Source organism: Rhizopus delemar, genomic scaffold, assembly GCF_000149305.1.
Source record: "Rhizopus delemar RA 99-880 supercont3.3 genomic scaffold, whole genome shotgun sequence".
Taxonomy (NCBI): Eukaryota; Fungi; Mucoromycota; class Mucoromycetes; order Mucorales; family Rhizopodaceae; genus Rhizopus; species Rhizopus delemar.
Window position 1 is genome coordinate 2,709,474 of NW_027137829.1, and position 12,812 is coordinate 2,722,285.

General features: G+C 33.9%; 7 protein-coding genes across 7 annotated transcripts; 5 read left to right on the forward strand and 2 right to left on the reverse strand.

Moving 5' to 3' along the window:
* Positions 1-2,194: 2,194 nt before the first annotated feature.
* RO3G_05251 (uncharacterized protein) lies at positions 2,195-2,848 on the forward strand (the record flags this gene model as incomplete). The annotated part of the gene is made up of 1 exon (XM_067659841.1): positions 2,195-2,848. The coding sequence occupies one exon, from the start codon at positions 2,195-2,197 to the stop codon at positions 2,846-2,848; it is 654 nt and encodes a 217-aa protein (XP_067515942.1).
* A 1,603-nt stretch (positions 2,849-4,451) lies between these two features.
* Positions 4,452-6,298, forward strand: RO3G_05252 (uncharacterized protein; the record flags this gene model as incomplete). The annotated part of the gene is made up of 6 exons (XM_067659842.1): positions 4,452-4,482; positions 4,533-4,845; positions 4,897-5,389; positions 5,437-5,936; positions 5,988-6,171; positions 6,281-6,298. 6 exons carry the CDS (start codon positions 4,452-4,454, stop codon positions 6,296-6,298), a joined length of 1,539 nt encoding a protein of 512 aa, XP_067515943.1.
* Positions 6,299-6,733: 435 nt separating this feature from the next.
* RO3G_05253 (uncharacterized protein) lies at positions 6,734-7,001 on the reverse strand (the record flags this gene model as incomplete). The annotated part of the gene is made up of 3 exons (XM_067659843.1): positions 6,734-6,821; positions 6,868-6,914; positions 6,966-7,001. The coding sequence occupies 3 exons, from the start codon at positions 6,999-7,001 to the stop codon at positions 6,734-6,736; spliced, it is 171 nt and encodes a 56-aa protein (XP_067515944.1).
* A 528-nt stretch (positions 7,002-7,529) lies between these two features.
* On the reverse strand, positions 7,530-7,694 carry RO3G_05254 (uncharacterized protein; the record flags this gene model as incomplete). The annotated part of the gene is made up of 1 exon (XM_067659844.1): positions 7,530-7,694. The coding sequence occupies one exon, from the start codon at positions 7,692-7,694 to the stop codon at positions 7,530-7,532; it is 165 nt and encodes a 54-aa protein (XP_067515945.1).
* A 391-nt stretch (positions 7,695-8,085) lies between these two features.
* RO3G_05255 (dihydrofolate reductase) lies at positions 8,086-8,728 on the forward strand (the record flags this gene model as incomplete). The annotated part of the gene is made up of 2 exons (XM_067659845.1): positions 8,086-8,339; positions 8,395-8,728. The coding sequence occupies 2 exons, from the start codon at positions 8,086-8,088 to the stop codon at positions 8,726-8,728; spliced, it is 588 nt and encodes a 195-aa protein (XP_067515946.1).
* A 1,030-nt stretch (positions 8,729-9,758) lies between these two features.
* On the forward strand, positions 9,759-10,453 carry RO3G_05256 (uncharacterized protein; the record flags this gene model as incomplete). The annotated part of the gene is made up of 2 exons (XM_067659846.1): positions 9,759-10,245; positions 10,296-10,453. The coding sequence occupies 2 exons, from the start codon at positions 9,759-9,761 to the stop codon at positions 10,451-10,453; spliced, it is 645 nt and encodes a 214-aa protein (XP_067515947.1).
* Positions 10,454-10,681: 228 nt separating this feature from the next.
* Positions 10,682-11,301, forward strand: RO3G_05257 (uncharacterized protein; the record flags this gene model as incomplete). Its single annotated transcript, XM_067659847.1, has 3 exons — positions 10,682-10,687; positions 10,734-11,214; positions 11,264-11,301. The coding sequence occupies 3 exons, from the start codon at positions 10,682-10,684 to the stop codon at positions 11,299-11,301; spliced, it is 525 nt and encodes a 174-aa protein (XP_067515948.1).
* Between the last annotated feature and the right edge of the window lie 1,511 nt (positions 11,302-12,812).

Genomic DNA, 12,812 nt, shown 5'->3' on the forward strand with positions numbered 1-12,812 from the left:
TTGAGTATTTTTTTTTGTTTTTTAAGTTTTTTTTTTTCTTTTTCTTTAAATAAATATGTTTATGTTGTAATTGATTTTTCTTATTTAATAACTATTATAGCCAATTTTTTAAATTTGTTAACATGAAATAATCTGAATAAATCCGTAGAGAAGCAAATAGACATAATGTTATTGTTTCTAACGGTTCTTTTTGTCTGTTTTTTTTTTCTTCCTGTACTTTAAAAAGGATTAAGAAAAGGTAGAGAAAAATTAAAGGAAAAAGTTTTGTTTTTGTATTCACTTATGAGAAGAAAAGAAGAAGAAGAAAAAAAAAAAAAAAAAAAAAAAAAGAAAAATGCTGTGGTATGGTTTATATCATGGAAATGATCTTGTGGTCACTAATATTGAGGGGGCGCACTCCCTATTTGTTCAGGTGATCCTTTCTGTGCATGATGATACTAATAAATTTAAATCGGAGATTCATTGTTAATAGAGAAGCTTGGGATGGTTCCTGAGTAAAAGTGCATTTCCTTGACAACCGTTGACAATTACAAGTGTATGTGCATCCAATTTAAGATTTACAAGTACCAAGGAAGCAGAGAAATATAGATTACTTTGCTTTCAAAATTCATGAAAGATCAAAAATATAAATAATTTCAACTTGAAAAGGTTTTTAATAATTACATGTGTACAAATTATTATTTTAAAAATATTATGAGCAACTATAAAAAAATAAAATATAAAAGTATAACTTATGAGAATCTGTTAGAAATAAAAGACTAAACATACATTAATTAAATAGAAAGTGGGATTCATTTGTAGTAATCGTTTGTTATTTTGGCAACTACTATTCCAACAAATCCATTGCCTGATTCTGTAAACCTTATTTTTTCTCACATGTAAACTCTTCTGCCAAGTTCTTTTATTCAAATACATTGAAAGTACAAATGACAAGACTATTTTTATAAAATATCAGAAGACTGACCACGGGAAAGAATATTATACGTAATATGTCATACATATAACTGTATGATAATGTAATAACACATTAACTATCAAAAAGGAATTTTTTGATTCTATTGTTTAAATACTTTGCTTCGCTAAAAGAAACTCCACTCTTTTTTTTTTCGGACGTGTCTTGCAAAACGGTTTTTTTTTCTGAACGCGTCGTGTTTTTTTAACATTCCTATTTAGGGTAAGGAACTTTTTTTTTTTTTCTTTTTTTTTTTGTCGCGTCTTTCTAAAATATTTTCTCTCTTTTCCTTTAGAAAGCATTTTCATGTTAAAAAATATAGACCTTTTAGTTGGGGAACATTGTCCTGAACTATTATGTGGTATTTGTCAAGGTAAAACTGAAACAGTTCCTAAAATCCTTTCAACTGAATCTTTTTTTGTTAGACATTTTGGATGAACCTATACAAGTTCACTGTCCAGAAGGTGATTTGAATAAAATTAAAAAAAGAATAGGCAATAACTTTATTAACGGAAAAAGAAAAGATCATTTGTTTTGTAGAAAGTGCATTCAAAAACATTTGGAAACAGAAAGTTCTTGCCCATTATGCTTCACCTCACTCGATAAGAATTCTTTTCAATTATCAAAATTTGCACAAAGACAAATCAGTCGACTACGCATTCAATGTCCTTATTACCTTAATGGTTGTTCATGGCAGGGACTTATAGCAGATAACCATGCAGAAAAGGTAACAAGTCCTCTTTTTATTCAGCATTCTAAACTGTTCTCTACTGATAGTGTGAATATGCTCCTTGTATTTGTCCTAATGTGGAAAATGGATGTACTGAAAAGAATCTAAACAATGTCAACATTAAACAGCATGTAGAACAGTGCCCATACCAACAAATAACATGTCCAAACAACATGCCATTATGTCAACCATTTTTAAGAAAAGATCTACAAAAACACCAAAATGAATGCCAATCTTATCCGTGCCCATATGCTCATGAAGGTTGTCCCTTTATAGGTACATTCAATCAGATAAATATTCACTGTGAAGGATACTGCGGTAGACTGCATAAATCAATCAATGATTTAACAGAGGAAGTCAAACGATTAAATAGAATTATTCAAGATATGTCGCTTGGATTACAAATTAAGATACCTCCAACACCAGACAATAATAATCTCGTTCAACAGCAACCAGAAGAAGCAGGGAAGATAGAAGATGCCTCGATGAATGAGATGGCACTATTTCATGAAATGTTTAATAGCGATCTATTTGACTCTTTAGATTTGTCGAATAGCAATGGTCAAGATTATACTATCCAATCACCATCCACAACACAGCAACCAGAGCAGCAACAAGAGGAGGCAAACATGATGGACCTAAGTTCTTTTCTGGATACAATGCCAACAGTAGATAACTTTAAGTTAAATAACACCTTGTTCGATGCTCCTTCACCGCAACCACTCGAGTTTGTGTCACCAACGACAGTCCCCAAAAGAACAAGCAACGGAAAAAAGATTCGATACAGCAAGAACGTTCGATTGGCACATAGCGCACTTAGAATGGCGCGTGAAAGAACAGCCAGTGTAAACAACCCTTCAGATGACGCTATTCTGAATAATCTTAATGTCGCCAAGCAAAAGAACAGTCAACTTGCATCCAAACATGCAGCCGATATAAATAAATTACTGAATAATGAGGGCAAGAAGGAAAAGAAGAAGACATCAGTAAACAAGTCTGCTGAATCACCAAAACAAGATACAGTCACATCACCTCCACCGCAACCTTTAAATAATAGCAACAATGGCTCAGGGCCAAAACGAAGACCAATGTTTATATTAGCTTCTTCTTATCTATCAAATTATAATATGAATTCAAACGATAGTAGTAATAATCATGAACCATAATCACAAAGAAAAAAAAAAAACTTTGCCCTTTTTGTACATATTTAAAAATAAAATTGCTTTTTCTTCTTTTGGCCTTAGTGCTCCTTCTAGAACTATACTCCAGGAAAGCATCATTCAATACATTGTAGTATGAAAACACATTAATTGTCTGCTTTGCATTAAAATATCACTTGTAAACGATTCAAATAAGCCTTTAAAAATTGAACAAATAGGATGAGGGGCTTCTCCTTGTTCCGCTAATCGATCTATAGACAGCATGTCCATCCTTTGGGGTAGCTTTATAGATGCAGGAGAAAAATAGCATCAGAGAAGCACTTAATTGCATATGAAATTTGCCACAAGTCAGCATAATATGAATAGTATGAAACCAGTAAGAAAAAGTACTTGAAAAAATTTGACCCTTTAATTTCAGAGTCAAGAAATTACTGGTAAGGAGTACAGTACTCTCAGTGCCAGGATGCTGTTAAACCTTCCCACTTTGATATCAAAGCTAAATTTATAGATAAAAGTATAATTCCTCAATAAATCCATAGCACTTTCTGCCTATTTTTTTTTTTACTCAGGCTAGACGCTTCTGAAACCTATCCTCATCATTCTTGCGGATGGATGAAATGCAACTTTTTTATTGTTAAATTATCCTCCCTCAATAGAAAATCATCAATAATTGCATCGCTTAAGTTGAGATCTTCAAAGCCCTTTGCCAAACTATCTACTGCATCTGATGCCCTTGCCTGGGAATGGTGGACAAAAAAATCTTTATGCTCATTCTGTAATTGGCTCTTCTTGCTCGTTTGCTTTTCATAAATACCTTACTCGCGTTCAATTCTTAATCTTTTGTGCTCAAACTTGAACAGTACGCTCAGCAATATTTCCCGCTTTAGATTAGGGATTTTTAAAAAGGATTAATAATTGTACAATAAAATAAACGTTTATTATCTTTATATGTATTCTGAATTGTTCTATAATCGACTCATGAATAACTACAAGTCATTTTCTTATTAATTCTTCAGTCTATTCTTTTATTGGTGAAGTCCTTAATCTCATAGGTGTTTATTAAATAAATCTCTGTTTTCAAATTACGGCCTTACTCTAAAAATCTAATAGATAACTGCCTTTCTAACCTTAAAGAATTTGAAGTTGATGTAGTATACAAGAGGCATTTTTTAGTGTCAGTATATACATTGTACTGCCTCTCGATACTTTTAGCCAGCTCAATCATTTTTTGGAGCTAACATTTCGCCATTTCAATCTAACTTAGGGCACTTGGGCTTCACAGTATTTATTGAAATTAATCAAGGTTTGTAAGTTGTAAGGATAAAAGTCTTCCTCTCGCTCTATAGTGTCAGCTTCACTCTCGTCAACCATTCTGCTTTGTCTATTTTATAGAAAAGATAAGCGCTCCTAATTTTGAACAAATGAAGAAAAAACCGCGAAATGACACAGGCAACACTATACACAGTCCCCTTTTTTTAGAAACATATACGCGCCTAAACCGCGTTTTTAAATACTTTTTTTTTTTTTTTTTAATTATATAGGAACAAAAAAAAAAAAAATGACAACCATAAATAACGAACAGAGTATTGCTAAATTACTTGGTCTAAACATGTCTACTGATTTGCAAGTCATTCGTGAAAGTAAAAAGAATTGACATCTTTTTTGATTAAACCTAATTCATTTTTGCTAGTTAATTCCATTTGTCAAGTATTTACCTTAACACCAGAACAAGTCAAGTTCAAATGGGAATCATATGCTTTAAATGCCAACATTTCTTTAAAACCCACGATATCTTATGTAAAACTATTAAGAAATGCGCTTCAAAGAGAATTCGATCGAACCTTGAAAAAGAGACGTACAGGGCCAAGCAACCGAACTGTGACAAAGAGATCAATTGTGCCTATGGATCTGTCTGAATATGGTATTGACTTTGGACTAACTACTCAAGAACAAGACAATAGTATGTTCAGCACATCGTCCATTGAAGCAGTAGATACAAAACTGTAAGAAAACATAAAACAACAATAGTCATTATGTTGACATCTTTCATTTAGATCCCAAGCAACCAGTCAATTTTTAAATAGACCAGAATCTCATCAAATAGACGGACAATACAATGGACAACTATTGCGTCGAGGAGTAGTCATGAACGAAAGACCACAGATCGATTTGAAGCACCTGCAAAAACCCATTGAACCTTATCGCTATATGTTTGAAAAAATCAGGGAAAAGGCAGACGAAATGAATGATCGACTTGATTTCATGGGCCAGCTATTATCTGATAAACTTCATGAAAAATTCTCGGCTCCCATTCAACAGAGTCAGGTAGCCACGTTTACCTTTGGTCGTATTTGTTCTGATGCAAGTGAGGGTAAATTGAATGCAGAGTCTGTCATGTTGGAAACTTCCAAAGAACTTGGGATGGGAAAGAGAATCAAGTTGGATTTGAGCAAATTACAAGACTACTCCTTGTTTCCTGGCCAAATCGTGGGCGTGCAAGGTTTTAATCGCAATGGAAATTCGTTTCAAGTTGAATGTATTCATATGGTAAAGTATTATATACCATATCAACTCTATTATTTATCTTCTTTTAGCCTCCTTTACCTCAAAAAATCAATCCAGCTAATCTGGAATTGATAAGTAACGGAGGAAAACCGATAGAGATAATCACAGCAGCCGGTCCATTCACCTTGGATGGAGATTTATCTTTTAAACCTTTAGAGTCACTTATTCAAATGTGTATGGAAGAAAGACCAGATATTGTACTCTTGATGGGGCCCTTTGTGTCTGCAAAGCATCCATTGATTGCCAAAGGCAAAATAACCACTTTACCAGAGGATCTGTTTCGTGAACAGGTTGAAGTTAAACTCAAACATCTTTTGGATGCATGCAGCAACACTCAAGTACTGTTATTACCACATGCAGATGATATCATACAGACCTATCCACTCTTTCCTCAACCACCACTTAAAGATTTACAACACCCAAGAATTCATTTGTTGAGTAATCCATCAAGTATCAGTGTTAACGGGCATGTAGTATCCCTTGCTAACATTGATGTCTTGTTCAGATTAGCCAAGCAAGAAATATTCAAGTAAGTGTAAGGTTGTGATGTTTTATCGTATGCTTACTTTCTCTTTAATAGATCTTCGGTTCATTCTGATCGATTTAGTAGATTAGTACAACATCTGATACAACAACACACTTACTATCCATTATTTCCTCACGCAGAAGAGGATAGTATTGATTCCTCGAGATTACTGGACATTCAAATATCATGGAAACCAGATATTTTGATTATCCCTTCCCAATTTAAATACTTTGTGAAGGTAAATATCATATCTATAGATTAAAAGGCACGTACTGATATGAAGAGATAGAATATAGAGCAAGTTGTTTGTATAAACCCAAGCTATTTAACCAAACATCAATCATCAGGCAGTTATGCTCGAGTGATTTTGTACCCAAGTGATAATATAGAAGAGCGAGTGCGTGTAGATTTATTGAAATTATAATAATAAACTAATAAGTTCTAATTGAACTATTGTTTGTGTCTGTCATTGTTAAATGAATCACTATATCTCCCACTGGTTCAATATCAATACGTTGAATCGCATCTTGTACTTCATCCATTGTTTGATATAACCAGTCTATTTGGTCATCATCCATGCCTCCATTTGGTTTTGCATTGCTTAAGATATCCAATACATTGTTGCTATAGGTGGTATCTGGTGTTTCTTGTTTGATTTGTATTTGACCTAATAATTGTCGGTATCTTTCTACTCTTTCTTGTACATCAGTTTCTTGGAGTAGATCAGTTTGTGTATTTGAAATGTCAATTAAATTTCTACACAAATCAATTAACCAAAAAGGTTCCATCGATAGTTTTTCTTACTGTGTTGTTTTATCAATAACACTGTTCCAAAACTCTTGCTCTTTTTGTGCATCAATAGTTTCGCATGCTTGATAATTAACTCGACTAAATAATAATGAGTTTTTGAAACATTATACTTTTTAACTTTTACTTGTCACTGGTGATATCATCATTTAATAGAGGTGCATTCATATCCTCCTATTAAACATTGTTCACTTTTTGCTTTATTTCTATTTTCTACAAGCTTACTTCATCTTGGTCTAATTTACTTCCACAACAACCCATTCTAATGTTTCAAGAATATCAAGGAAAAAAAGAAAAAAAGAAAAAAATTCCGACAAAGGAAATTGTGTTGTTCTACACGTTTAATAATAAAAATAGACATTCTTATAAGCAGCTTTTTTTTATTAAGATTAAAAATACGCTCCAGCCCAATAGATACCCTCTTTTTCCCCCATCCAATAACACCTTTTTCATTTAATTTTTTATATAAAAAATAGTGGCAATATGCCAAGATGCTCCGAGGAGCGATGCCTTCAAACACACACGGTGTGTTATGTTGAGCAAAAGCTCATTCCGTCCTTCTCAAGGGGATTGCCAAAGTTCTCTCCTTTCTATTAACCATTCATGTTATTCCATCTTTTCTTATCCATCTGCATGTGATGACTTACCGTTATGCACAAAATGTGTTGAGAAAAAAAAAAGAAAAAAAAAGAAAAAAAAATTTTTTTGGCATTCTTATAGCTTTTTTTTTTTTTTTTTTTTTGGAAGAGGTAGGAATTTAAAGTAGTGGCTTTTTTTTAAATTTATTAATTATACAATTCTAGGAGCAAGTGAAACTGCCTTCATCCAATTCTTTGTTCTCAATTCAGCTGCAACCACACCCAAAACACGAGTGCCGAGAGGTTCCTTCTTTTGGTTTAATAAAATACAGGCATTGTCATCAAATCGAATGGTACGTCCGTCGGGTCGAGTCATTTCTTTCTTTGTACGAACCACAAGAGCATGACGCACATCACCTTTTTTCACTTTTTGTGCTGCTGCTTGAGTTCCTGCAATATTTGGGTTGATGGGTCTAGCACGTTTAACGACACATACAATCTCATCACCTAATCATTTATATATAAGTCAACTGATTTAATCTTTATTCTATTCAACCTGCTCTAGCAAAACGAGCACCACTCATCACTCGAACACATTCTGCAATAATAGCTCCAGAATTATCAATTACGTTTAATGTTCCTTTTAATCCAATCATTTTATTTTATGACAAGAAAAAAAAAAGAAAAGAAAAAAAAATAACTTGATCAGGGATAAATAAGTCACACGGGTCTTTTCTTTTTTTCCCCTTTTTTTTTTTTTTACGATAATGACACAACGTAAATTAGCACTTATTGCAGCAGCCACCGAAGAACTTGGTATTGGCCGAAAAGGTGATTTACCTTGGCATCTTCCAAGGGATTTAAGATATTTTAGAGATGTAACGACCAAGATACCAAAAGGAAACAGTGCTCAAAATGTGGTTATTATGGGTCGAGTCACTTGGGAATCGATTCCTCCCAAATATCGTCCTTTAGATAATCGATTTAATATTGTTGTATCAAGAAATCCCAACTATGATCTGTAAAAGAAAAAAAAAAGTGAAAATAAGACAAGAGAAATAACAGAGTTAATTTAGTCAGACAACGGATCCGAATGCGATACTCGTTACTTCATTTGAAGAAGCTCTCGAAAAAATCGATGCTACCAAAACAAATCCTCGTGTATTTGTGGTGGGTGGTGCACAGCTTTACAGCCATGCTATCAAACGTGCAGATTGTACTGATATTTTGCTGACAAAGATCAAGGCCAAGATTGAGTGTGACGCATTTTTTCCAAAGATTGATGAACATGTGTATCGACCAAGTACTCACGAGGAACTAGAAGCATATGTGGAAGAAAGTGTACCAGAAGGAATACAGACCTATAAAGATCTGGAGTATGAATTTACGTATTATAAAAGAATGGTTTAAATAAAAAAAAATGCCATGAACCTTTATCGGAGTGAAACCAAAGTTTTTTTTTTTTTTTCTTTACTTTTTTCGCGCTTCTAAAAGAGAACGATCAGCAGTGGCAAACAACTATGGAAGAGAACGGAGAAAGAGAGCAAAGAGTACAGCAAACGACTATGGAAGAGAATGGAGAAAGAGAACAAGAAGAGCAGCCAATGGCAGTGGAAGTGAACGGACAAGAACAGCAGCAAACATACAGTGTATTTATTCCTGATTTCAATAAAGAATTGAGTTTGGCATCCTCAAGTTTAGATCGATATAATGATTCTATACGAGACTGCTTAGAGAAAGACCTTGATTTAATTCAGCAAAATGTGAATCTTCAAGATCAATCTGAGCAAAACAATTTTTTTAAAAATACAAAATGGTATTCTGTAAAGAAACGTTGACTAGGCTCCTTCCTTACAGTATCTTGTAGGGCACCCGACGGTACTTGTTTATTGACCAATTCAGCAGACGATGTCGTTCGACTCTTTTCACTGTATAGATATATATATGTGTGTAAACATGTGTAAATAACTGATGCTCCTTTATGTAGACCAAGTAACGTATATGAAGAATCAAGTGAGGTGGTGACAATGATACCCAATTTTGGCATACGTGAAGGAGAGTCAGTGTATGATTTTGATTGGTATCCTTTGATGAATTCACAAGGTAAGGCTAGAGTCAATTGTTTCATGTGATTTATTGAGTATGATGCTGTCATAGATCCAGATAGCTGTTGTTTTATAACCTCAGTGAGAGATCATCCAGTACAGTTATGGGACATGAAGACAGCCAGCGTAAGATGATGGGATGATAATAAGTCTGTATGCTTACATGGATTGTTAGGTAATGGCATCTTATAGTGTGATAGATCATTGTGAAAGATATATTGGACCTAATGTCATTACATTTCATCCTGACGGTTCAAAGTAAATAAGTGTGCTGAATAGAGCAAGTGATGAAAAGTGCTGATGAACTTGTTAGGATCTATTGTGGATATGAAAATATGATTGAAATATTTGATGTTCATCGACCAGGCAACGAATCGGACAAGATACCGACCATTCCAACACGTAAGAGCAGAAAGGGACAGAAGGGCATCATCTCCTGCTTGGATTTCAGTCTGGATGGGCTGTATGCCGCAGGTTCCTACAGTCAATCGATTGCGATTTATGATCAAGTGAATCATGAACTCTGTTTGAAATTAGTAGGATTCACGGGTGGAACGACCCAAGTCAAGTTTTCAAAGGATGGAAACTATCTGTTTTCTGCCTCTCGACATGCGAATAGTATTCTTTGCTGGGATATTCGTGATTCAGCCAATATCTTGTATGAATTACCTCGACCGGGCAAGACGAATCAAAGAATTCATTTTGATTTTGATCCTTCGGGAAGGCATATTATAACTGGAGATCAATTTGGTAACCTGATTGCCTATGATATATCATCACCAAATGAATATAAATTGATAAAGTCAGTGAAAGCACACGATGGTAAGTCATCATAAAAGAAAAAGAAAAGTGATTGATATGTTTGTGTATAGATTTAATATCAAGTGTTTCATTTAACCCTGTTTATCCAATCATGGCCACTTGCTCTGGTCAACGTAAATTTAACTTTGAAGATGAAGAAGTGATAGATAACAGTTTAAGGACTTGGCGGGTTCCAGGTGAATATGAATGGTTTAATTATGTTGCTTAATAAACAGTTGCATGTTTTAATAACAACCATTCTGCGTATCAAAAAAGATGAAACAAATAAGACCTTTTTTATAAAATCCCTGAATGTGTGTAATGTACAGCAATGACGAACAGGTTTTATAAAAAAGGAAAAAATTGACAGATATCATGCACAACCCGCTTTTTATTTAAAAAGGAGAAAGATTTCAATGTGCCTTTTTTTTCTTTACTTTCTTTCTTTCTTTCTTTTATGGCTGTAAGTGATTTAGAATAGATAGAAAGTGAACTAAAGTAGATGATAGCCTCAGTTATTTAAACCAGTGATATTATTTCATGATCATTCTTATTCATCTGAATTATCTGGTGTGATTCATCGTATTCATATTCCTTATGATCATTATAGTCCATTGATAGAAAAAAAGAAAGAGATGGTTGATTTGATGTTGAAATCAAATGGTAAATTATGGTTTCAACATATTACAAAAACAAGACAAGCCATTGAATCAGAAGAAGAATCCATGACTAGTCACAGTAGTCATAGTAGCAGTAGCCATAGCAACAGGAAAAAAAGAAAAAGACGTGGTAACCTACCAAAGACAATCACAGCCATCTTGAGAGAGTGGTTAATTGATCACTGTCATAATCCATACCCAACTGAATCAGAAAAGAATGAACTAAGACTTGCGACTGGTTTAACATTAAATCAAATCAGTAATTGGTTTATTAATGCAAGAAGAAGGCTATTACCACAAATATTGTTAGAGCAACATCACCTCCATTCAGGTACACTGCCTTCATCTTGTTTGATTTCTTGTTAAATTCTATTTGATAGGCTCAAGGCGCAAAAAAACAATCAAGAAATGTAAATAAATAAATTGTAATATAACCTTTTTTATTGCTGCTCAGAATAAATTCACGTGAATAAAACGAATGAACCACAGGCGCTCTGTATTTTGCTCATTTTTCCCTTTTATCCACAAATGAAACAGAAAACCAAAACCGGTTAAAGATGAGGTGGGGTGGAATGAATTTGCTTTGTGATAAGCACAAACGTATTGCCTCGAAGCTAAAGCTATTTTAAAATATCAAGTTGACTAGAAAGATGGCTAGGATAAACAAGTCTAAAGGGTATCCATCCTCTGTTTGATTCCATCTTTTCTTTTGATCTCTTACTTTTTTTCAACAACGTATTCCAGACGATGAAGCCTTTTCTTTTTGAATAGTAAACCATATGACATCATGTTACTTTACATTATTTTTTTATAATTCTGAATTTATACAAGTCAAATCGAAAATGAATAAAAGAGAGGCGGGTGATGTGAATGAAGCTGTAGAATTCTTGATTGTAAATATTTGTTTCCTATTCGAAAAGGTCTGCATAAAATACAAGCTGTGATTGAAAGTAGGATAACCAGCACTTGATGAGACAGTGTGTGTTTTCTATCTACAAGAGATTCACGGCTTTCTTTTGAATAAAGAACAAGGATACAAATAGAAGCTACACAGGTCAATCTACTAAATTATTTGAAAACGTCATGATTTTTATTTTCCACTGATCGTTTGAACATAGTCATGGTGTTATTTGTAGCTACTAAAGAAACAGTAAAAGGATTTAGTCCAACTGTTTGCAATCTATCCAAACTGTCAACATCTTCCACTCTCTCTTTCCTCTCTCTCTCACTTCAATAAAACACCCTTCTTTTTTTGCTGTACCAGCATTTAAACGCCGATATAAATGTCATTTGACCCGTTGAAGAAAATCATGTAAACTACTGCGTCTTGACTCACCTTCTTGATCGATGAAGTAATCATGATTGACTAGATGAGCTATCGGTCGATATGGTACTTACTCACTACCAATCTTATTGTTTCTTGACTGCATGGTGAAAAGTACAGAGTGTGTAAACCAGGCGTCGATTCTTGTCCTCGCTTGTTTCTATATTGATGCTCTGGTATTCACCTCTTTGGGTTAACTGGTCTTGATTGTTACTGTCACTGGCTTGTGAGCATGATAGCCTTCATCACGGATGTTGTGACTGAAGGATACTCACTGAATGTCGAGTATAAAAGGTTTTGGTAACTCTCAAGGTATTCCACCCATTTGGATCAAAAGTACAGTGGAATTCTTGTCTGTGTGTGGTTATTTTATTTTAATTCTTATTGGCTAATGAATTTTTTTTTATAGAGTTTCATTCGATCAATACTTGAACTATACTTGAAGTCAATTATAAACATAGACAAAATGAAGCAAATTTGTCACTGTGAATTATTTTAAAAAAAAAAGTGATAGAGATCAACCAGTTGGACAAGTTTAATTGAGCTGTCACCTATAGAGTTCATCAGCATAGGATGCATTGCTTTCATCCATATGTTAGAAGATT